The 25,951-nt window shown below is 39.7% G+C and overlaps 1 protein-coding gene across 1 annotated transcript in view; it reads left to right on the forward strand.

The window, feature by feature from the left end:
• Positions 1 to 25,726, forward strand: part of ASIC5 (acid sensing ion channel subunit family member 5) — a 47,048-nt gene extending 21,322 nt beyond the window's left edge. The window contains exons 5-10 of the mRNA XM_003927948.3: positions 3,177 to 3,326; positions 14,074 to 14,221; positions 17,491 to 17,547; positions 18,758 to 18,926; positions 23,865 to 23,956; positions 25,407 to 25,726. Coding sequence (XP_003927997.2) covers positions 3,177 to 3,326; positions 14,074 to 14,221; positions 17,491 to 17,547; positions 18,758 to 18,926; positions 23,865 to 23,956; positions 25,407 to 25,594 — 804 coding nt within the window. The 3' untranslated portion in view covers positions 25,595 to 25,726. The remainder of the gene's footprint in view (positions 1 to 3,176; positions 3,327 to 14,073; positions 14,222 to 17,490; positions 17,548 to 18,757; positions 18,927 to 23,864; positions 23,957 to 25,406) is intronic.
• The last annotated feature ends 225 nt before the right edge of the window (positions 25,727 to 25,951 follow it).

A 25,951-nucleotide genomic window follows, 5' to 3' on the forward strand; every position in this document is an offset into this window, starting at 1 on the left:
GTTGTCTTGTTCTCTTTACCTTGTTTTATACATAATCTTTAAATAAGCTTTGAATTAGACAAAATTTGTTTACCTTTTTTTTAAAAAAGGACACTTTTTTAGCAAGAATGTTTTCCCATAATATATATTTATTGGAAAAATATTCAAACAATTAAATGTCTATTATTTAATATGATGTTATATTCTAAATTATGACAAGTTTGTCTACAAGTATTTATCCCTTACCTAATTATTTAATTTTAATTGTTCATCTAGATTATTTATGAAAACTGTGATAGTCATGATTTAAAGTGTTGTGAACCTGCCATTGCAAAAGTATAAGTGAGGGAGTAAAAAGGTATTACCTAACTGACTCCATCTTGTTTCCAACCTCCAAGCTGTCCTTGTTCATTCCTGGACTTCGGGAGGAACTTAATTTATAGTTTAGCTTTGAAACAAAGACAGTAACATTTTGTTCCCAACCAAACCTCCTTACTCCCTGTAGACTAGGCTGCCTAAAGCCACAAGATTAGAAGTTACAGTAATCTTACAAAATTTAAGATGCAGCTATTTTTATTAAACCAATATCAATGTCTTATTTATTAAAAAATTACACAAGCAGTGATCATTCTGTTTGAGGCTGAGTTTATAGTTTGTAAACCCTATGCCAAATTGTGAAACATTATAGCATTTGCCAAATTTTGAAACATTATAGCATTTGGCAGGGATAAGTTTGAAATTGCCTGATTAATATATATAAACAAAAAAATGTATGTTGGCAGTTCTTAAGACATTTCTGATATTACTTTACCAGTACTTTTCAAGCTAGCTTTTTTAATTAAAGATTTTACTTAAGTTACATAAACTTGAAAAAGCATTTGACTAGTCTTTCTTTTTTCCTCATAAAAGATTTGATTTAAATGCCTTTATTTTTCTTTAAGCCAATTAATTAGAGCCTTTTTATATATTTTCAGTAGTGAAACATTGTGTACACAACATATAAATACATAGACATATTGGGTATGCAGATGGAAGTACATTTTATAGATTCACGAAGAAAGATTCTTTTGTTATTTTTTTTCCCGATCTTAGACTTTTAGATTCTCAATAACTTGTTTTACAATCCTAGGTAGTTGTTAGCTAAATAGTGTTAAATTTGCATATTAAAGGAAATAACTCAGGTGAAAATAAAATAGCAAAATTTATATCATAAGGTACAGAGAGAAAAAGTATGGTGGTGCTAGAGAGAGATGCTTTTATTTTCCTTTAAGCCAAATCTAACCTAAAATTATAGAAATATATCATAGTATTGTATAAGAAGACCAATTTTATTAAGATAGAAACTACTTACATTTTAACTGGATCTCTAAGCTCTGGGCAGAGCTCACATTGAATCCTGGGTCTCCAAAAAAAAGTAGAATTATTTCGAGGTTAGATCACGTGATGCTTTTACAGTGCACTTTAAAGATTTTTTTTTTTAACAAAGACATTTCTGAGTGTCTAAACTACGCCCTTCCTTAAAAACCCAGGAGTAGCCTCTGTTGCAATAACTATTCTAATTTAAAAAATCAGGTGAAAACAGAATTCAGTCAACTGAAGAAAAAAAAAATGTTTTTGCTCAAAAAAAACACAACAAAATCTTAGGAGAGAAAACAAACAAAAATAAATCCCCAAAACCTGAAGGCCTTTTAAATACAAACATGCACACATCTATGCAGACACAGACACATCTTGGATGTTAGCCTTTTAATTAAGTTGACTTTGAACCATTGAGCTCCTTTAAAAAAATATATTTTTAGATCTCCTTACCATATTTCAGCTAGGACAAAATGCTGCTGTTTCAGAAGTACAGTCGTTGCTCTTTCAGTTTTGATCTGGCTGGCAAAAAGTTGGCTTTGTTATGTAAATAAAGTCCCTTTAGCAGTCAAAATCAAAAATCTTTCTTCTTTTCTTTCCTTCTGATGGCTGTTTTCTTCCCACTTCAGAGGCCCTGTTCAACATTTCCAGTTCCCCTTTGGTCTGACCAAGTCGGGACGTCTGTCAGACCCAAAATGTGCTGCTAGCAGACCTACCCTGTCAAAGCTGTTATCCCCTGAACGAGTCTAGTGCACCTGTGTTGCAGCTACCTGGCACAGTGTGTCAGGGGCTCAAGTGCAGGAGGAGTCAGCTCCTAATATGCACCCACCGGCTGATATTAGTCCCTAAGTATGTTCTTCTGAGGTGGATACTTATTTACAGCCACTGCACGTCTTAGGGAGTATTCCTTCCAGATACTCTCATATGATTCTCAGTTGCCTGACAATGCCCCAGAAGGCTTAAGGGAGAAAGGTGCTCTATTTCTTTGGAATGGAAAATTCCATATTCATGCACTAGAGTGTTTTGAGTTGGTCACATCCAATGAGGGAAAGAGCCAAAACACACACGCAGACCCAACAAGATAGAAACAAACAACGAAACAGTTAAGCAAAGCTAACAATGATCACACAAATTTTATGATTTCTGAGCACTCTAAGTGTAAGCAGAAATTAACACCAGCTGGTTGTTAATGCTAACTTTAGTTGTTTAAAAAGAATTTGCAAGACAGAATCCCAAAACAGTTTTCTTACCTGGTGATGGGGCCAACGCTGAAAACCGCTCTCTGCCGACGCAGAAGCAGTCAGGCTTGTCTTCTTTGATGGAAGCCAGTGGAAACTCTCACCAAAAAAAAAAAAGGAGTTTTTTAAACAGTGAATGAACCTCAGACCCCCAACTGAAAAACACTGGAAGATCAGGGATCCCTGGAGGAAGTAGGTCCTGGACTTCAGCAGTCGTCCTATTGGTTTGGGCTATAAGGTGCCCAAGCTGGTACCAAGCACCCATAGGCTAGCTGCTGCAGGTCAGGTCCCCTTTACTCAGGATTCCTTCATAGTGACCAGATGACAATTAAGAAAAATGATGAGACAGGTCTCAATTATTTCAGGACTGCCCTGAGCAATTCCCAGCTTGAAGGGACCCAAAAGATTTTCCTTTAACAGATTCAACTAATAAAGTATGTCTTAGATGTTTAATTTTCATATACTTTACAGAAAAAGACTGAAGTATAACATAAACTAGGATTAGTCCAATGCTATCATAAGATGATAAAACTGAATCCTAAACTTGTATAGAACTGATATGGTCAATTTGCAATTTGGACAAAAAATGTATTTTTGTTTCAGGAGGCATTCACTGATAGCCCGGCTCTTGGTTTCACTGATGCTGGGATCATCTTTGTTATCCACTCACCAAAGAAGGTGCCACAATTTGATGGATTAGGCTTGTTGTCACCTGTGGGAATGCACACAAGGGTAACTATCCGCCAAGTGAAGGTAAATACTCTAGAGAAATTGAGCCTGAGGGAATTAGGTGGGGTGGTAAATGCATCAAACATATAAATAATACTTTTCACTAGAAATTTCACTCTCCCATGCCTGTGGAACACCACTGAAATTCCAAAATTTTATTTCAGATTATTTTCCTTTATCTGAAGGTACATGTTTAGTAGAAGCAGAAACTATGTAAGTGAAAGCTGGGAAGCCGATCAAATCCAAAGTAACTCTACATTTTATTAGAAGTGGAAACGGTCTTTAAGTATAAAGAGGCACCTAAGTTGCTGAGCTATGATTCTTCAATGAGACTATCTGGGAGGGAGAAAGTCAGTGGGAAAAGCAGGAATCTCAGAGTCCAGCGAGTCTGGCATGTTTCTGTTTGCCAGCCACTTATTTCCTCAGTAACTTCTTTGATTAGCTTCCCGAATTTGCATCTCCTCTCTGCACAAATGGGACAGGGGTAATATTTTCCTTTCATAGTAATTAAGTTTAAGTGAAGTACCATAAAGAAAGCACTTACCATTGATAGACACAGGAGACAGCCAAAGGTCCTGGTGAAACCCTGCCTTCAAGCCTAAAACAGCTTGAAGCCTGACAGACTGGACTGCTTGTCCCAGATGAAGCCTGCCCTTTCCCAATTGATTTTTGCTGAATAATGCCCACCTGCACACTGGGAGGAAGGGGTGGAGGCTTGGGAAGTTTGCACTGTTTGCAGTGGGGAGAAGCCTGCCTTCTCCTGTTCCTGTGTGGTGACCTGAGCTTCCATCTGTGAAGTGGGAAACCTACCAGCAAGACTCTCTCTCACTTTGCTGAGAGTTATTTTTCCTTTTTCCGTTTCACCCAATAAATTCCATTTTACTCACCCTTCTGTGTGTCCACGAGCCTCATCTTTCCTGGTCGTGTGACAAGAGCCCTGTTTTAGCTGAACTAAGGAGAAAGTTCTGCAATGCTATATGTCACCTGGCACATAATAGTTGCTCATTAAAGGATGTTTTTAAAATGTGATTTGGGTTGCTGTTTTGTAGGTGAGCTGATTACTACACTAATATAACATTTACGTAAATGATCATTGTTTTCCTTATATTGGTTGATTCTTAGCATACTCAGTGTATCTGACTTTATTAATTCACATATAGAATATATGTTTAAGGACCACTATTATACTTAGCTTCAGGGAATTTCAGGTCACTATATTGCAGGAATTCAAGCTGAGAAGTGCAGAGAGACCAAGAGACACAAGAACATTTCTTTTTTCTTTTTTTCATTTTTTTAATATAAAGACGGGGTTTCACCATGCTGGTCCTGCTGTCTTGGACTCCCAACCTCAGGCAATACACCCTCCTTGGCCTCCAAAGTGCTTGGATTACAGGTGTGAGCCACCTTGACTGGCCAAGAAAATTTCTTTTTTTGGAGCTCCAGCTGACGGCGGCCTCACTGCCTGTAATGGCCGCCAGCCCTGAACAAAGAGAACGTATTGCTTTTTTGCAATTTGAGGCGAGAAAACAAGGCAAGAAATAGGTTTTGAACACAGACAGTTAATCAGGTTTTGCTATCTTGGGCTTCGGGGTCATTTAACTCTATAACCTTGCAGCCAAGGGAGGGGGTCAAAAGGTTGAGGAGGACACCCAGGGAGATCCGAAGAACAGGAATTGCAGAAGTATGTGCGGGCTGCAGACCTGAAGATACTCTCTGGTGCTCTTATCTATGTGGAGAGAGGGTCTCTTAGTTGGGCTAAGCTGGAAGGGGTTACTCATTTTTGCTTACTATGATTTTTCCTAATGACCTAGTCCTAATGTTAACTATTACTTATTCAATTTCAAGTCTGTCTTTAATTTTATTTTCCTCCTCATTTCCCCTTCAATGCTTTCTTCAAAAGGTTTTTTATTACTAGAAAGCTTTTCTCTTTTTCCGTTCTCTTTTCTTTTTCTTTTTTTTTTTTTTTTTTTGAGACTTTCTTTACAATTCACAGGATGACAGGATGGAGCGGTCAGCCTGTCATTGAGGGGTACTGTTCATTTGCTCCAGTGCAATGCTAGCTTGCCAGTATACCTTCTCCTGCTGTCATCTGTTTTTGGACATCCTGACCGCAGGAATAAGCAAACTCCTTTGTCTTCTGTTGGCCTCTCTGCGGCTGTGTCTGTCTCAGGTTACCCCCCCGTTTCTGGGGGGTCTTACCTGTCATTGACTAGCCATCCATCCATCTGGGGCCTTAAGGGCACATGGAATTATTGTTGGAGGCTTTGGCTTAGTCTGGAAGACAAGACTGGAGCCAGGTTACATTTTAGCAAGCTGCTTCATTAGGTTACAACACTTAATGGTTAAACTTAATGATTTGGCCTAAAGCTCTTTACTTGTGCATCTGGACTTCATGTGATTCAGAAACAGAACAAAAGAAGGCAGGGTATGAGGAAGGAAAATACCCTTAGAGGAGTCCTACCTAGGTACTATAGTCACCTGTCTCTTCACCATGTGGGTTCTCTTCTGAGGACAAAGGCTGATACTTAGTTAAAGCCATTATTTGGGTGGTAGTGTGCCTACGCACTACTGCCTCTTTGGCTGATCGTATACTTCTAAATAAAAGAGGTAAGAGACAAGGCAGTATGAGGCATCCGTTCAATATGAGAGCCACACTTCCTGTAAGGGTTTTTAAAGCCACTGAAAGATGAAAAACATTCACCAAAAAGAGACTCTGGAGACCATCCTTTCCAGGTGTGGACTGAGATGTGGTCTATTATTTGCATCCTAGCGGTGATTTCCTGTCCATCACCATCAATTTCTAAACAGCAGTTAGTGAGGTTAAACTTTCCACAAACTCTTCCTTCTGAGGCCAGGAGGTAGTCTAGGGCTAGCCTACTCTGTGTGTATTGCATTTCTCTTCTCTGTGGCTTGTACGACTAGCAAGTCTAAAGTCTAAAACTCTGGATGATTCCTTGGTTATGATTTCTAGGACTGCCTGTAACCTAATCATGTGGTTTATCACATAGATGGGAGTGTGATATACCCACATTCCAACTTGCGCCCAAGTAGCGGGATCATAATAATCAATTATTCTTTCTGGGGGCCAGTCTGTGTCTTTCCAGTTTCCGATTTGTATATCATCTTTTGAGCTTACCGCCCACTTTCTTCTATTTTTGGATTCATCATAAATAGGGTATCCTAAAACTTCTCTGTGTTTTAGGGGGAGCAAGAAAAATGACAGCCTAATAATTCCCAACACACAAGCTCCTATCCATTTTTCTGGCAGCTGCCGATAAGCCTGTTGACCACAAATCCAATAAAGGCTCGTGAGTGCCTGCCAAGCATTTGGTGCCTCTAGTTGGTACCAGGAATGGTTCAAAGATGGAAATCTGGAAAATGGGTTAAATCGAGGTGGTTTGGAACTGCTCTTACCCTGTTTGTTTTCTCTCTGCCATAGGGTCTTTCCTATAGTTTTATTGTAATACTGCTATCCTAGACATGCTAGTTCACCTACTGGGCTAGTGTAGACAGCTCCCCAACGGGCAATACCTTCTTATGATGGAAGCCTTTAGAAGCCAGGTACTGGACTTGGTAGATGACAGCTCTGTAGAGTTTGAGGCAGGAAGGGTTAAGCTGTAATTATCTTGGGGTAGCAATTCCTTTGCCTCCCAAGACCACTGGTCCCCCATGTTAGTTCCTCCACATAGGCAACATGAGGTAACCCCCAGATTTCCTGCTGTATTTTTGGCTAACTTGGCAAATAGGTTTTTAGTCACAGAGGGGGGCTCAGGAATTGTTTATTTAAAATATTCATTAAATGACTTAAAGACTCGAAATTGCTGTTGGGGTTGATGAGCTCAGGTCTTTTTGACAATACAGAAAAACAATACCTTCTTGTGCCCATTCATTAAGATATGTAAGGCTTAATCTTCTTTTTTTCAGCATTTTCTTCAACTACCTTAGAAAAATTGCTGTATCCTACTGGTTCCTCAATGCCTGTGGTCCAAATAGGCGAGTTTGGGTCTAAAATAGTGAAATTTAGATGATTTTAGGTTTTTCCTTCATCTCCGACTTCACAGTAGTCATAATCATACCAAGGTATGGCATTCCTAATCCAAAGCGGGACATGAGTGAACATAGCTTGTTTGTTTGTTTGTTTTTGAGGAGCATGGATTATACAGTTGTGCAAGATGCACACACCTATGACTTTTCTAAAATTTTAGGGTAACAAGATTGGGCTACAACTATCTTCTGACTTTTAAGAAGTGTTTGGGTTATTTGACAAGCATCTAAGTATGAGGATATGCTTCTTTGGTGAGAAGGATATCCAAGGTACGTCACAGGGGATTCCATTTTTTGATCCTCCATGGAGCTCAAACCAAGTTCTGGATAGACGTTTAGGATCATAGCATACATAAGGCTGTTCCTCACCAGGGTCACAAATTGAATAGGTAGTTTTACTATATATGCAAGTTTCTAGGGGGGTCCCTCTGCACTCATAATGGGTTTGGTATATAACAGTTTTAAAGTGTGTGCTCCCTATCCATGTAGTATGGGTGCACATGGGACATTCATTCAAAACATCCCCGCTTACTAACTTTGCCATAAAGGCTAACATGAGCAAAACAGAAAGCAACAGTTTTACACTAGGAATGGGCAAGGAATGTCCTTCAAGGAACAGCAACAATGGCAGTGTGACAGCAGAACAGCAAATATTGCTAGCATGGTATCAAGTATTAAGATTTCGGTCCACATTTACTTATCCAATAAAGACTCCTCAAGCCTCAGCCACGTGTTGACTAGTCAGCTTCCAGCTGTGTGACTAGAGCAGGGCTTGACGAGTCCTCAGGATTCGTCACATTTGAAACAGAACTGGGTTGATCTTGGTCCTGGTCTTTGTTGACATTGTACCTCAATGTCAGCCTGGTGAGGTGCTCTGGATCTGGTCAGCTAGTCCACTAGTCTTGGGCTGTCGCTGGCTTTAATCAGCTGTGATGGATCTAGGGCACAACTCCAGCAACCTTAACAACAGTAAGAGTAGATGGGATTACAGTAAAGGGCCCATCTCACGTAGGTGCGAGTGTGGTTGGGTTCCATTTCTCAACCCAAACAGAGTCTCCTGGTTTAAATGAGTGAATTGGATTTGTTAGACTGATAGGTATTCTTTCTCGTACCCAGCTCTGCACTTGGTTCATGGCCATACCTAATGCTTGTATTTGTCTTTTTAATGTCAATTCCCCTATCTCTTTGAGGTCACCCTTTATCTGGGTAATAAGGGGAGGTGGTCTCCTGAATAGAATTTCATAAAGTGAATACCCAGTTTGTCTGTTGGGGTGCACCTGACTCAGAGTAGGACCATGGGCAAAACCTGATCCCAGTGTAAATGGGTCTCTTGGCAGAATTCCTTTAACAGCTATTTTAATGTCCTACTCATTTTCTTTACCTTCCCTGAGCTCTGCGGGCAGTGGGCAGTGTGTAATTTCCAATTAATTTTTAGTAGCCGAGAAAGACTCTGGACAATTTTGGCTATAAATGCTGGTCCGCTGTCAGACCCAAGAGTCATGGGCAGCCCAAATCTAGGAATAATGTCTTTTAATAATGCTCTAGTGGCTGGGCACGGTGGCTCACACCTGTAATCCCAGAGCTTTGGGAGGCCAAGGCAGGTGGATCATGAGGTCAGGAGTTCAAGACCAGAATGGCCAACATGGTGAAACCCTGTCTCTACTAAAAAAAAATACAAAAATTAGTTGGTCATGGTGGCTTGTGCCTGTAATCCCAGCTTCTTGGGAGGCTAAGGTAGGAGAATTGCTTGAACCAGGACCTGCCAGGTGGAGGTTGCAGTGAGCCGAGATTGCGCTGATGCACTCCAGCCTGGGCTGCAGAGTGAGACTCCATCTCAAAAAAATAATAATAATGTTCTAGTTACCTCCCTGGCCTTTTCAGTGTGAGTGGGGAAAGCTTCTACCCACCCAGAGTAGGTAAAAACGAACACTAGCATATACTGATACCCCCCTGCTTGGGGCTTTTTGGTACAGTCTACAAGCAAGTTTTCACATGGGGTTGCTCCTACTTTTTTGAACTCCCAGGGGCCCTGACTGGCCCTTGCCATGGGTTGTTTTGTGCACAGGTTAAGCATTTCGCACAGACCGCATGAGTTATAGCACTGAGATGTGGCACATAACAATGCTGCCCGATTAAAGCCTCCAAAGTTGTTTTTCCCATGTGTATGTCCCTTCATGAAATTGCATTACAAAGTTAGGAGCCATTATGTCAGGGATGGCTACCCTCCCATCCAAGAATTGCCACCAATCCCCTTTGATATAGCGTCCTGCCTCCTGAGCAAACAAGGCCTTTTCCCTAGAGAAATAACTTGGCTTTTCTATAGATAGAGGTTCTGGAAGGAGAGGCATCTCTGAAACTTTGTTCCACAGTGGGGGAGCTGCCAAAGCAGCTTGCTTAGCTTCTCTATCCGCTTTCCTATTTCCTTAGATTCACAGGAACCATCTGCCTGATGTCCTTTACAAAAGCATGACGACTACCATACAGCATCTAAAAGCTGTGGGATTTCCTCCTTGTTCTTTGTGTCTTTTCCCTCTGCTGTGAGGAGCCCTCTTCCCTTGTATATGGCTCCATGGACATGCAGTGTAGCAAAAGCATATTTAGAGTCAGTATAGATATTAGCTACATTTCCTTTTGCCAGCAACAAGGCTCTTGTTAAAGCAATTAGCTCAGTCTTTTGAGCAGATGCTTCTGCAGGCAAGGGCTGTGCGTCTATTACGGAGCTCCCATTGGGCCCAAATGCATGTGTTACTACAGCATATCCTGGTCAACAGATTCCCTCTGAAATGAAGCTGCTGCCTTCTGTGAAGTAATCTATATCTGAATTGTTTAGAGCTGATTGGTTGAATCTTTTCTGGTTGAGAATACCTCATACACTACATCTATGCAGTAATGTTGTCAGGCGGTCGGGGGGCGGGTCTATTTTGGGTCCTTCTATGGGTAACAGTGGGGCTGGAGTTGCAGTGTTTACTGTTTCCACAACTATGTTAAGGTTTCCACATAATAGCCCTTGATATCTACTCATTCCTGGCTTAGACAGCCAGGGGTGTCCTCTCTGGTCTAGCAGCGTAATTGCTGTGGGTAGCACTCAGATAATTAACTTTTGTCCCAGAGTTAATTAATGTGCCAGCTTCCTGGGCCAGCTGGGCTGTGGTTGCTACCACTTTGAAGCAGTGGGGCCAGCCTAGTGCCACAGAGTCCAATTGTTTGGAAAGCTATGACATGGGCTGGTCCCATGACCCTAGCATGTGTGTTAAGACGCCCACAGCTATTCCTTTTTTTTTTCATCTGCATATAAGAAGAAAGGCTTAGTCTAGTCCTAAGACACAGAGGCTGCCAGGCATTTGCCTATTAGTCATTGGCACATGTACAGACTGAGCTCCTTCTTTTACCCACTTGTGCTTGGCTATTGATTTCATCCTTATTAGGGCAGTCTCTTTTCCAATGCCCTTCTTTACTGCAAATTGCACATTGGTTTCTTCCTAGTTTGAACTGACCTCCTGCTTCACTCTGTTCTCTCCCCTGGTACCGGCCACAGCCGCATCCTCGCCCTCTTCCAAAGTTATCTTCTCTGCCAGCTAGGGCAGCAACTAGTATTTTAGCCTGTGCTGCAGCCACTACCTCAGCCTTTTCTTTTCGTTTTTGTTTTGCCTTTTTTCCTTTTCTTGATCGCTGTTTATGAACACTTGAGTAGTTATTGATATCAGCTCAGTGGCATGCTTGCCATCAAAGCTTTCTAATTTCTGAAGCTTCCATCTGATGTTGTTCTGTGACTGACTAACAAACGCAGTGTTCACCAGTCTTTAATTATCAGCAGCCTCGGGGTCAAAAGGAATATAAAGCCTGTAAGCCTCACAGAGTCTTTCATAAAACTGGCTAGGATTCTCCTCAATTTTTTGCAGGACTTCTGAAATTTTCCCTATATTCATTGATGTTCTCCCTCCTGACTATTCCATTTACGAGTGCTTCCCTATATCTTTGTAAATGTTCAAATTGATTGGTTTATCAGGGTCCCAGTTTGGGTCAGTGTCAGGGAAGTGGGTTTACGCATATTACTGTGGGTCATTGGTGCCTTCAGGTGCATTGTTCTCCAACCACTGGAGAGCTGCTTGCACCACTCTGTGTCTTTCTTCTGTACTGAATAGAGTTACAAGCAAACTGATCTTATTGTATCAATTACTGCCTGAGGCTTTTCTGTGTACAAAGGGTTGCGATGTTTCCAGTTTAAGAGATCAGTGGTGGAGAAGGTCAAGTAGGAGTAGACTGGTTCCCCTCGTCCCACCTGGCCCTGTTCATCAAGGTAAACTTGAGCCCAAGTTTCCCTGAGCGGCGTCTGCAGAGCACAGGTGCGGCCAGATGGAAGAAGCCGTTTCTTTGTCCGGCCTATCCCCCTTGAACTTGGACAGCAAGAGCGTGGGTTCCTCCCTCTGGGCCGATAATTGAGCCCTGCTACTTTCTGAACCTGTTTCCTCAAAAGACATTTGCCCCTCTTCTTGTCTAAGCCTTGCTACGGATGGGGATATGGGGGCATAGGGAGGAGAAGTCTCTTCTCCGGGGGAGCTTGTAAAACGGGCTTCTCTTGGCTCCCTGGGAATTTTGTTTCTTTGGGGTCTCATGTGTTACAGGTTTTCTGACTTCCTTCGGACCTCTATGGGCAACCAGCGTCTTACGATAGTCAACCATGCACGGACCAGGCCGCTTGGGTCATGTCTGGATTAACACTTAATCAAGAGTCAATGTACGGAAATTGATCTGGATGCATGGACTGGCCTGACACCCCTGTCACTATTTCAAAACTCAGCCAGTCATTTTACAGTCAGGAGTGTCCTCTGGCGGCCAAGCAACTCCAAAGGCTGGCCACTCCAGCTTACGGAGTCCTTAACTTCTGAAGAGACAACTTTACACCGTATTGCCCAGAAAAGCATTTTTTTGTTTGTTTGTTTGTTTGTTTGTTTGTTTTTGAAATTGTTCAGCATACACTCCAAAGGAGTAGGTGGAAGTTTTCACTCTTTTCCCATTTTGATTTATTGCCTTCCTCCTCCACCCTCAAGAGGCACAATGACACCCTTTCCTCCCAGGCTGGCCTGGCAGGGTCCTTCTATGGGATGTTCAGGTGATGCTTAGTCAGGAGAATCCCTTAATCTCCCACAGGGCTCCTCCCTTCCATGGGGACTCTTCTTTAGACTGTATGCACCACCCTAGGACAGGCCAGCCATGCACACGCCGCAGAGCTCACATCCCAGACTAAGGGATCTGTGCCTCTCCCCGTCGCTCCCCGCGTTGGTTCCTCCTGGAACCGTCTCTCACACACACACCTCCCCATCCCAGGACTTGTCAAAGGACAGGGCGGGCCCCTGTCGCGCCCTGGGGTGGTTCACACACCTCCGCTTCTAAGACTCCTTAACAGACAGGGCAAGCTCTCTCTCACGGGATGATGAGGGAGCTCCGTCTGGTCGCCCTCTGGTGCTTTCGCTTTCTTGACACCCCGACTCAGCACGCTCCATCGCGGCTGCTCTGGCAGCAGGCGAGCTGCGCCCCGCTGCACGGTGTAGGCTGCCAGCCTAGCAGGCCCTGTCCTGCTCTTTGCTGGTCCTTAGGATACGAGGGTTGCCATGAAACTCCAGCCACCCCCTGGAGTGGTTGCCCCTTAAATCCCTGAGAGAGGTGATCAAGCTCCCACGTGCCCTCTGCGGCAGGATTTTCCCCGTCCTTTCCTTTCCCTTTCTTTTCTACTCTGTTTTGGGCCCTTGATGTCTTACCGCAGTTCCTGAAGCAGCGGCCTCTGAAAATTGTCTCGTCATCACTTCCAGGTTCCGCTGCGCTGTCGGGGGAAGGACTCGGGGACTGGGAGAGCCAAGCTCCTGCTCCAAAGGAGGAGGGTCTCCCTGGGCCCGGGGGCCCAAGCCCCACAGGAAAAGGAGACAGCCAGCCTGTCGTCTCTGTTCTTCTGCTTGTTTTCCCGGCCCGTGCACCAAAAAACATTGTGAGAATTCAAGCCGAGAAGCCAGAGAGACCAAGAGACACGAGAACATTTCTTTACTGGAGCCCTGGCTGACGGTGGCCTCGCTGCCTGTAATGGCCGCCAGCCCTGAACAAAGAGAATGCATTGCTTTTGTGCAATTCGAGGCGAGAAAACAAGGCAGGAAACAGGGTTTGGACACGGACAGTTAATCACGTTTTACAATCTTGGGCTTCGGGGTCATTTAACTCTATAACCTTGCAGCCAAGATAGGGGGTCAAAAGGTTGAGGAGGACACCCAGGGAGATCCGAAGAACAGGAATTGCAGAAGTATGTGCGGGCTGCAGACCTGAAGATACTCTCTGGTGCTCTTATCTGTGTAGGGAGAGGGACTATCTATGTAGAGAGACCAAGTCTGCTTTGCCTCTACTTTCTCTAAATACAGGTTTTATAACTGGCCTGGAACGCGGGCTGTAAGGTAAGTTTTCAGCTGCAGTTAGTTGGGCTAAGCTAGGAGGAGTTATTTTTGCTTACTGGGATCTTTACTAATGACCCAGCCCTAATGTTAACTGCTACTTACTCCGTTTCAAGTCTGTCTTTAATTTTATTTTCTTCCTCAAATAGAGTAGGCAAAATAGACAACAGTACCCAATTTTCGGAAAATCAAAGAGCTCTGAGAGTAAAATAAATATGTGTATCAACTTCTTAATGGAAAATGAGTGAATTGATGTAAACAAATCTCCTGAATCAAGTATTTATCTTTATCTTAAGACAATTCATCAAGAATACCCTTGGGGAGAATGCAATCCTAACATCAAGCTGCGGAATTTCAGCAGCTACAGCACTTCCGGTTGCTTGAAGGAATGCAAAGCGCAGCACATAAAAAAGCAGTGTGGATGTTTGCCTTTCCTCCTTCCTGGTAAAGACTAACTGCCCCCTAACTTAACTAGGTAGTTAAGTGTTTCCTAGAGGGTTACAAAAGGTCCGGGAGAAATAGAGTATTGAAATACAAATGGAATATTAAGTATTATTAAATGTAACTACAAAAGCAACTGACCCATTCACAGAAAAATTAATACATCCTTAAGCCTGTTCCTTCTCTTTCTAGCCTAAAATTACAGCTAATGACAAAGTCACCAAAAGTTGAGTCCTAAATTTTTTTTGAATTTTATGTTTCTACTTACTTAATATGAAACATAGAAAATCAACAGATCACTAAATTGGTTTCCATTCTTTTGAAATTCTGCACAGGAAGATCATTCATTTGCCAAGTACAACTTCAGCTGACCAATTTTACATTATGAAATCATAGCAGAGATTTCTGGAAAAGAAATTTGTGTCATCGGGGTGGGGCCCCGATACTTAATTCTCAAAGGCTAAAATTGGATAGTCTCAAGTATCTATAACAGCACGTCAGGGTTTTCTCAAGTTTGAAAGAAAAATTAGGTAATGGATATGTCTTACCAAGCCTGTAGATTTCATCGTTGGAAAGTTGTTTTCTTTGTTACTGTAAATGAACTTCAGGCCTCCTTTACATACAGTTTGCAACTTTTCCAGAACCATGAGTGAGAAGCAAGCATTCAAGGAAACAGTGTAAATAAGAGCTGGGTCTCACCCAGGCTGCTCCTTACAACTCCATAATTTCTTCCCTAGATAATCTTGAACAAGTGACCTAACTTCTCTCCCTTGCTTTCAAATGGAGGAGAGGATAATAACCTCATCTTATAGGGTTGTTGTAAGAATGAAAGGGGTATGTAAGTGATTCAAATAATGCCTGGCACAGAATATAGTCTGTATGAATGTCGTATATTTTTATTCAGGTCTCTTACAAAGCCCTCCCACAGCATATCTAGAAAGATACATGGTTGTTACACAATCTACCTGCCAAACTATTGTAACTACCTGGAGGGTTCACCTTGGGGCTGCCTAGCAGGGCTGATTTATCAAGACAGAGGAATTGCAGTAGAGAAAAAGTAATTCATGCAGAGCTGGCTGTGACGGAGATTGGAGTTTTATTATGACTCAGATCAGTCTCCCTATTAGGATCAGAGTTATTAAGGATTATTTGGTGGGTAGGGGGCCAGGGAACCAGTGAATCAGGGGTTCTGATTGGTCAGATGAGAGATAAGATCATATTGAAGCTGTACTTTTTCGCTGAGTCAGTTCCTGGGTGGGGTCACAAAATCAGATGGGTCAGTTTTTTGATCTGGGTGGTGTCAGCTGACCCATGGAGTACAGGGTGTGCAAAATATCTCAAGCACTAATCTTAGCTTTTACAATAGTGATGTTATCATCAGGAGCAATTTGGGGAGGTTTAGAATCTTGCAGCCTCCAGCTGCATGACTCCTTCCTAAACATGATTTTTAATCCTGTGGCTAATCTGTTAGCCGTACTAAAGGCAGTCTAGAACCCAGGCAGGAAAGGGATTGTTTTGAGAAAGGGCTGCTACTGTCTTTGTTGCAGAGCTAAACTATAAACTAAGGTCCTCCCAAAGTTACTTCAGCTTATGCCCAGGAGTGAACAAGGACGGCGTGGAGGTTAGAAACAAGATGGAGTCAGTTCAGTCAAATCTCTTTCACTGTAATGATTGTCTCAGTTATAAATGTTTGCAAAAGTGGTTTTATTATTTTTCAGAGATTTTCAGAACCATCACTTCCTTCTTTCCAGTATCCAGATTAATGGTCTCTAGCCCCTCCAAAAACTGTTGTTCTATATAAAACTGATGGCTCTGGCTCTAATTTCTCATACCTAATTTTATCGGCAAAGTTACTGGAAAGAAGTCTGAATTGTTTCATGAAGAATCATGTTTAGAATTTTAAATTTTATTATTATTAAACAAAAGCCTATTGGCTAAAGTGGACCAGAAACTAGGCAAGGTGCTACATAAAACACAAAGAATGACATCTGCATAAACTGTAGGATATACCAAATGCATTCAGGAATATGATCTTATTTGGTTAGATTCTCACATATCCCTTTAAGTGTACTGATATATGAAGAAACAGAAGCTTCTAAGCGTGAAGTGAGTTCACTAAGGTAATTCCGCTAACAATTTGAGGAAGCGATCTCCAAAACAGCTTTTCAGATACTGGTCATTTCCCAAATTTTATTGTTCTTTTGTTTGGTTTTCTTTTTTTTTTTTTTTTTTTTTTTTTTCTGTGTTCCATCTACTACCTTTTTTGTTTTTGTTTTTGTTTTCTGAATTGTTCTTTATAAAAGAAGAAATATTATTGCCAGAGCAAGAAATAATCCAGAAAAATGAGCCTTTTTCCTAACTCAGTGTTGAAAGCAGATTTTTTTAAACTTATTTCAGTTTATTTATAAAGAGCAGGTCCTTATAGTTAAACAAACATTATTTTGGTTATTTTCCTTTGGTTTGGTTATTTTCTTTGGTTATTTTTATTATTTTCCTTTGGTTATTTTCCAGATTACTGACTAAACATTGTGGCTAACTGCTGAGCCACAAGGATTAGAGCAATAGACAAATACTGTATTCAGGTTAAAAGATTAAGGCTATAGAATCAGCCCTAGGAGTAAACCCAGCTCTGATACATACTGATTTTACTACTTATCTCACAATCTATGATGGGTGCTTATATAGTGGTACTTACCCACCCCCATCCTACCTCTGGAATGGCTGTCCATTGAGAGTGAGAGAGAGAGAGACAGAGAGAGAGAGAGAGTGTGTGTGTGAGTGTGTGTTTGTGTCTGTGTGCGTGTGTAAATGGATAGAGGGAGCAAGATGGAAGATATACAGAATATGCCAGGGTCCCCCTAACTGTATGGTCTTGAGCAAGCCACTTTCTGAGGCTTAATTTCTTTACCTGTAAAACGAAGATTCTCATATCACAGGACTGTGAACAGCATCAAATGAGATGAGAAGTATGAAAGTAATTTTAAATTTAAAAACTACTTACGTTTTAAAATTATTATTCCCACTTAAAGATTTTAGAATGATAGAGACAGATAGAAAGAAGTATAGAAAGAAACAAAAACATTATTATTCCTCCCAACGCATATTGTCATTGGGTACTAACTTGGTTTCATAGTTTTGCTTAAGAAAGAATAACTGTTCATATAGATGAATGGGTGGGTGGATGAATGGATGGATAGATGTAGATAAGGAAGGTATTTTCGTCATCAGATCACCCATTTTACAAAATGTCAAGTCTTTATATTGTTTTTAAGGAAATGGAATAGAATGTGACCTACAGAAGTACTACAGCTGTGTTTCTCCTGCACTTGGTAAGTTCTTAATTTACTTTTGTTTTCAGGATTTATGTTAAAGTTGCTCAAAGTAATACAAAACATTAAGTCAAACTGTGAATAGCCCGGGAATTAAACAGAATATAGAATATAAGAGAAGATCTTTTTAAAAGTGTTTTTAAATAGTAGCTAACAAACCCAGGAAGTACACACAAACAAACAAAAACCCTCTGATGCTAAGACACATCTGAATTGTTAAGTTTTGTTCTTTTGTATAATCAAAATATCCTAGTTGCCTTTTATTGTTACACAAATAAAATGTGTTTATTGCAAATAGTTCAACTGCTACAGAGTAGAAAGGAAATCATGTAAAAATAAGTAGAAATTTTATTATTGAGAATTCTCTGATTGAGAATAATTCTTCATTCATTTCATAGTATGTACATGGCATATAAAATTTTTTCAATAATGGAATTATAATTGTGCATGCCATATTTATTGGGGACAAGTTCTTATTAAAGAGCACCCTCCTTTTTTGCTTTCATAACTCTTACCTTAACCTGCAACCAATGATAACAGTCTAGTATATCCTACCATAGCTTTCTCCACATATATACCTCCACTTTAAGTCATTTGGTTGTTTTATTAAGATGGAATCCCAGTACATACCCTTCTATGAAACTTGCTCTTATAGGCCATTGTGGAAATATCTCCAGGACAGCAGGAATAGATTTAGAAGTTTCCTTTCAATGGTTCTGAAATATTTCAAGGTATGGCTATAGGTAGAAAGAATCTTTTTTTTTTTAATAGATCACAAGCTAAATATGGAAAAGCCATATTACTAACCAATACACTTGAAATGATGTTGCCAGATTTCTTCTGATTTTTTATCCCTGTTAGAGGTTGGAGGGAGAGGTTGGGGAAAAACATCATGAATGCAGTTCAGAAGGGACTGTTGTGGGATAATGGGGTCAGAAGAGTGTATGTGTTTGCATGTGTGAGAAAGTATTATGTATGTGAGAGTATATGTATGCGAGTGTGTGTGTGTGTGTGTGTGTGTGAGGAGCTCTACCACAAATGAGGAGCAGAGAGAATGGGCACTGGGAGGTGGTCCAAAGGGTAGTGATAGGACTTGGTAACCACTTTTTTTTTTTAACATTGAAAGTGAAATGATAAACTTTATAAAAGTATCCTACCCATGATGAAATATTTTTCCTCTCTGAATCCCCTGTCCTGGTTTTCATTTCAGACCACATTGAACTTAAGGAGTTATGTACAGTGGGAACACATAATTCTAGCTGCCCTGTTTCTTGTGAAGAAACAGAATACCCTGCCACTATTTCTTATTCCTCTTTTCCAAGTCAAAAAGCTTTAAACTATCTTTCCAAGAAGTTGAATCAAAGCCGGAAATACATCAGGTAACCTTACTAGTCTTTTAAATTATTGATAATTAACGTAGATTTTTTTTTATCTATTAAAAAGTCTCATAGACTCAGGAAATAAAATTCTGATCAATCAAGGGAGGCAATGGCTTTCGTAACTGAATTAACCATGAAAGCATGGAATTTTAAAAGCAGATAAAATCATATCTTTCAACTCCTTACTTTAATTGTATGAAAAGAAAATGATGCTTGTTTGAGTAATTTGCTTATGATCAAAACTTTATTGCCCAAACTAGGGAAAATAATAATATTGACTGATAACAGTGGATGCCTTAAAATATGAAAACTCCTTACCTGTACATTATACACTTTGAGTCTTCTAATAACTATACAAGGTAGATGAAACAAATTAATATTCTAATTTTACAGAAGAGAAAACTGAAGGACGTTGTATTTTAGGAAATGGTTCTGCGAAGATAGGAGCACAGAAAGAAGTTATGCCCAAGAACTTTGACTCTGGTCCCCATGTATTTGCAACCCAGACACATGATTCCAAGTGCCCTGATTAACTGAGAATTAAATTAGTTCTCTTTCTGCTACACTGTACTGCCTCTTAAAAATTACGAATCAAAAAAAAAAATTACAAATCAAGCTTCATGAAAAACTTTTTTTTTTAAATAGTGAAGCAACTTTAGCATTTCTGTTTGTTTCTTTGTACTTTTAGGACTAGGACATGAAGCAGCAATATAGTATATTAGTATCTATAGTTAAATCTATTAAAGTAAAAATATTAACTATCTTAAGGTTGATTTATATTTTCACAGACATGTACATAATTTGGAAAGCATGCTTTAATTCCAATGTTAGCCTTGTACTTACTTTAATAAAAGAAAAAAAATATTCCCATGTAAGCATCAGGTTAATAAAATGTTCTCTACAGATCAGAGAGAAAATGTATTTTCATCAAAACAGGACTAATGGAGTGATTTCAAAGAGCAGATAAAATGATAAACTACTGTAAAATTTACAATTGTGTTTGTTTACACTTCTGGCTCCAGCACAAACACCTAGTTATATATTTTGTTTTAATGTGGGAAACTTATTTGCTTTTAATATTTTTCCTGGCATATTTAAATATGACTCAGAAGAGCACTTCCTGTGTCTTTTAGTTGATAGAAATTTCCTGAGTTTCATACTTACTTAATATGCAGAGAAAGTAGACATGATTTTGGAGACATATTGGTGAATCAGAAAAGAAAACCATGTAGGAAACAAGAGGATCTTAATGCTGTTTTATTTTTTTGTTTGTTTGTTTGTTTCCAAAACTCAGATATTCTCTAAACGGGAGAGTTCCCTGATTCCCCTTGCAGAGTGTGCAACAGGGTGTTGCTGGCCTGTTTAGTAATCCCGCAGCTCAGACCCCTACGGGGAGCATGCATACTGGCAGGTGCAGAGACCAGGGGGAGTGCTTTGGGCTCCAAAGACCCTGCAGTAGTGTCTAGGGATGGGTGCCTGCAGCCCCAGTGTTACAAAGCTCTTTCAGCTTTGCTGTCTACAGATAGCTTGCTAGTAAGCTCAATGGATCCTCTGCCTTATCGCAAGGGCAGAGGGCCAGTGTGACAGCCTTCTGTATCCAGAGCTCTGGCCCAATGTCTCAGAAGAATCGGATTACACACAGCCTTGAAGGATGAGTGTTAGGTTTTAGGTAGTGCTGGAGGTGGCTCTCAGTGAGATGGATGGGGAGCTAGAAGGGGGGATGGAGTGGGATTGCGATCTTTCCGTGGAGTTGAGTTGCTATGGCTAGACTCTTCTCTGAACACTCCTGGCCAAACTCGCTTGGCGTTCAGATCTCCCTCCTCATCTCTTTCTCTGCCCCATCATTTTGCCATCACTTGTTTGGTGATCTGCTGGTCTGCTGGTCTCTTCTGGAGCTTGGGATTTGGGTTTCATATAGGGGAAGCATGGGGGTGTGGTGGGCCAAAAGGAAACTTTTTGGGTGCAAAACCAGAAATGTCTGTTGTCAGTTAGGGCCAGGGGTATCCAGGCCTGAGGGTGGGCCTTTGTCAGGAAACCGCCCTCTTCTACCCAGTATTTTTCTGTCTCCTGTCCATATGATTATGAATAGTTCTCCAATTAATCCTATCATGTAATGTACATGTAAGGACCTTACATGCTTTTAAATAGTGGAGGCCATTACCAGCAAGACTAAGGTGAGCAGCTGAACAAAGCTGGCTGGACTCAGGAGTTGCCCAACTCCTACACAGAGACAGTTAGAAGTCACACATACAATCAAGAAACTGGTGTGTGTAAAGGTACCAGAAATCAGAGAGTGGTAAATCAGAAGACACAAATGCAGTTTGTCAGGATGGCAAATGTGAAATGTTAGCAGTAGCCATTTAAAAAGAGGCAACCCTTAGCTTTCATCATGAAGCTGTACGTGTGTCTTCCTGGGACAGAAATAAATGCTACTCCATGGCCAATCCAGGGTCTCATGTGGCTGCTGTTGAAGCCCAAAATGTTGAGGGGCTTAGCTTAACTCTAGTAGGCAGTGTGGAGTTTACCCTTGAAGATAACAGTAAACTGTGTCTGAAGTTAGGGCAACTTCATTAGTAAAACAAGTAAATTTTTAAAATTGTTCTGTTTTAACTTAACACATTTTGAAATAAAAATTGTGTACAATTGTTTCCTCTATGCCAAATTAGCTCATTCCCCTAATGCAGCACTCATGTTCAAGCATCTGGAAGCTTTTTAAAAAATATTTTGTAATACAATAAAAAATTCAGTTTTTATTTTATAATTGTGCCTCCCCTGACAGAAACAACTATTTTTGGACTTAAATTCTGTTGAATTCTGAACAATTTCAGTATTGCCATGAGGCACAGATTCAGTGAGACCCAAATGAGTGGACGAAACAACTGCCTGAGAGAAGTTGAGCAAATAGCACAGTATTTTTGCAGGGGAAGAATTTAACTTTTTCAAAATCACAGGCAGATAATGCTTAGAAATGATTATGAATGTTGTGCTTGGGAAATTAAACAGTATTATCAGTGCACATACAAATTAGGAGTACAATGGAAGCCAAAGAGATTGGAATACTACTAAAATTTCTGGACTTCCAAGACAACTTTATTATCTGTTACCTAGGCAACTGTTTTATCACTTGTAAATATTACTATACTCCCCGATTATCTACTTAAGCATAGAACATTCTCCTGTTACCCAGGGTTAAACCAATGGAAATTAAGTAAACATATTAATGATGTATTTTCAATTGAGTATACTTAGAATTATTGATTTCAAAAGCTGTAAACAACAAGGAGAGTGATTTACAGCCATGTTCCTTAGATGTATTAAAGACCACTACATAATTCTAGGAAACTCTGTTAATAGTATTCATTCTTAATGGCAATCATTATTGCCATTTTAAAATCATGAGGTGCTTGGTTTCTGCTTCAGCTTGTATTACTGTGAGGGTAATATTGATCCATTCATTTATTGGTTTCATCTTTAATTTGCTCCCTTAGTTGCCATTTTACATATATCTAAGGAACAACTTATTATTTGTTAGAATTCAGGAGTATTCTAGGCATTAGGGATGCATCAGTGTACAAAAGACAAAAATTCTGCCTTGCTGGGCTTCTGTCCACTGGGATGGAACTGGGTGATCACTATATACCGTCATGTCAGATGGTGCTAAGCCCTGTGGGGGAGCAGCAGAGAAAAGCAGTCTGGGGAAGCCAGGGTCAAGGAGGGTTGTTCTGAGTGTTGTGGATTATGGTCAGGAAAGTCCTTCCTGAGGAGGTGACAGTGGAGCAAAGACCTAGAGTAGTGGCTCTCAAAACTCCGTGGAGGAATTTTACTTACAGTATATTAAGAATTCTGCATGGGGTGGGCAGTGGAATTGGGGGAAAAGTGACATGTTTTGACAAGTTGCAGGTATATATTTCGGTTACTATGTGCAGAATAGAGTATTCTGTTTATTTGTTGAAGTGGGGGTGCATTAAAGTAGGAAACAGAAAGACCAGTTAACAAACTATTGCAAAAATCCAGGTGAGAGGTCATGAAGGCTTGGGCAAAGGTGGGTAGCATTGAATGGGGTGGGAGGTCATAGGAGTCCCGATATATTTTGAAGGTAACACAAAAAAATGGGATTTCCTGATGGATTGGCTATGGAGTGTGAAAATTTACAGTATAAATAGGGAAAATATGAAGCATTTGACTTGGAACATGTTAAAGTTGAAACATCTATTAGGCATCCAAGTAGAAACATAAGAATGAACTGAATATATTATTGAAGTTCAAGGTAGGGGACTGGGCTGGAGATAGAGAAAGTGAGGGCTTCCAAGACCATATAATGAGCTATTAGAGTTTTAAAAGATGTTTAGCCATTCTGGTCACATATAAAAATTTCTAATAGACATTAAAAAGAGTCTTTGCCTAAGTATATTAATAACACAGAGTTAATAATTATTATTCATCGAACACTCAAAATATGTAAGGTTCTGTGTCAATTTTGCATGTACATAATTTAATTTCACCTCACTACAACTCTATGAGCTCAACTCTAAAATCCTGACTACACATGAGGAAACCCGGGCTCAAAAAATCCAGTGTGATTTCTTGAAGGTCATGTAAGTAACAAAAGACAGAACCAAGATTTGAATGAAAATTAAACACACATTTAAATGTTTGTAAATACTTTAGTCTATTCAATAGATATTTACATTTAATATCTTTTTCTAGTTTCTCAGGAATGAGGTGCAGAAAAATTATTGGGGAAAATTATTTTTTCTTAAAAACCACATGACAAAAATGCCTTCTAAATCCTACTACTCATGATTAATATGAAAAACAATTATGTGTCCAGTTTAAGTAGTATTTAAAACAAAAATGAATATTACTTTTATTTGATGGGAATTAAAAGTAATGCTGACAATCTGAAGCTGTATTAACACTACTTTTTTTTAACACTAGGGAGAATCTTGTAAAAATTGAAATTAATTATAGTGACCTAAACTATAAGATAACCCAGCAGCAAAAGGCAGTGAGTGTGTCTGAGTTACTTGGTAAGTGTTATTTAATTGCTTTCTATTAAAAAAAAAAAAAATCGTCAGTTTTTTTTTTTCTTTCACATTTAAGGTTTAGCTTGTCAGTGAAGGACAAGAATCAATCGAACTTGTCATTCAGCTGCTATTTAAATCTGACACATTTCCATTCCCTAGAAAACACTACACAAACTCACATGGACATTTATTTAAAAAAATGCTGGTGGTGTTTCATCTTATACTCCCATTTACATCAAACTTTACCTTCAGATCCCTCATGAAGTGAGTCTTGTAGAATGTTTCGGCCACCTCATACCTCCAAACAGGGCTCCACCCCAGAGTGGCTTAAAAAGAAGAACCTGAGGAAGCAAAACTAGGCATTTTGTTTACAACCACTGCCTGCTCACTTGCCTTCTCCACACAGACCTTAATAAACATAATGGCCGATTTCCTAGATTTCACCACATCTTAGAGGAAGCCAAGTCCATGTCACAGACAGAGACACTCAGGCAAAAGTGACAGCAGTCAGGCATTGCAGCTGAGACCCTGAATATAAACGAAATATGCAAATTCACCAAAGCTCTTGGAGAAGCCTATGCTTCATTATCTCACTTTACAAAAACGAATGGTGCTAAGAACGGCCCAGGGCAATGAGATAATGATTGATAATCTAATCTATTTATGAAAGCACTGCTGGAGTAGTCAGATTCAGAGACAGAAAGTAAAATGGTGGTTGTCATGGGCCAGGGAGAGGAAGAATGAGCAGGTAGAGTTTAATGCATACAGAGTTTCAGTTAGGGAAGATGAAAACGTCCTGGAAATAGATGAAGATAATGGAATGGCTGCATAACAATGTGAATGTACTTAATGCCACAGTACTGTATGCTTAAAAATGGTTAAAATGCTAAATTTTATGTCATATCTATTTCACCACAATAAAAAAATCACAAACAGGAAATATAAATTTAAAAATATCAGAAAAGGCAATGCTGTGTTAATATATTTTAAATAAAGGAAAAATATGAATGCATAAAAAGAAATAAAGTTTTGACACTTGGTGTCACAACTTGCCTGGAAATTAATTTTCTGGAAAACATCATCATCCAGTAGTGCTATATGGATGACGCGTTTTTACTCTTCATTTAACACCTAGAAATGAGTTTGTAATTATCTAGACTCTCTAATGAATTTACCTAAATTTTATATCCTCCAAAGTCTTTGAGTTACATGTTTGCAATCAGATTTTATGTTTGCTTTTCTTTGCTTTTTATGATGATTTGTATGAGTATTACTTTGATATTACCAATTGCTATTACCTTATTCATATCAAATGTTAAAATAATACTATTAACCTATCTTCACATCAGTTATGATTATGTTTTGCTTCAACTAATTTAACTTCTAATAATATTCAATTTGCTTTTTATGAAAAATAATGACATTTAATTTTTTTTAATTGGTTTTATTACAGCAGATCTTGGTGGTCAGCTGGGTCTATTTTGTGGGGCCAGTCTGATCACAATCATAGAAATTATTGAATACATAGTCACCAGTTTCTACTGGATATGCATTTTCTTTTTGCTGAAGATACCTGACATGACCCAGTGGACTCCTCCACCTCAGCATCTGGGAAATAAAAATAGGATAGAGGAGTGCTAATACCCACTTAGGCTAAAATAATTTGCTTTTCTCTTCATGATACGTTCAGATTTCTCATGACTAATTCATTATTATGTCACTTTGCTATAGTTTTGAGAGTTCAATAAAAGCCATTAATGATATATATCTTTTTATAAATATTTCTTCCTATTTGTCTCTGTATGTATGTATATTTATACATGTATTAGAAATAAAGAAATAGGCACTAACTTTTTCACTTTTGTGTTCCGTGCACCTAGAACAGTCAAGATTATGTGACAGACATCTTATATACTTTTTCGAATGAATGAATCTTAGTGTAGTCAAAAAAAGACATTCTTTATGACTGACTATGTAAACTAGACCCAATAAATAAAC

This window comes from Saimiri boliviensis, chromosome 3 (genome assembly GCF_048565385.1).
Source record: "Saimiri boliviensis isolate mSaiBol1 chromosome 3, mSaiBol1.pri, whole genome shotgun sequence".
Lineage (NCBI taxonomy): Eukaryota > Metazoa > Chordata > Mammalia > Primates > Cebidae > Saimiri > Saimiri boliviensis.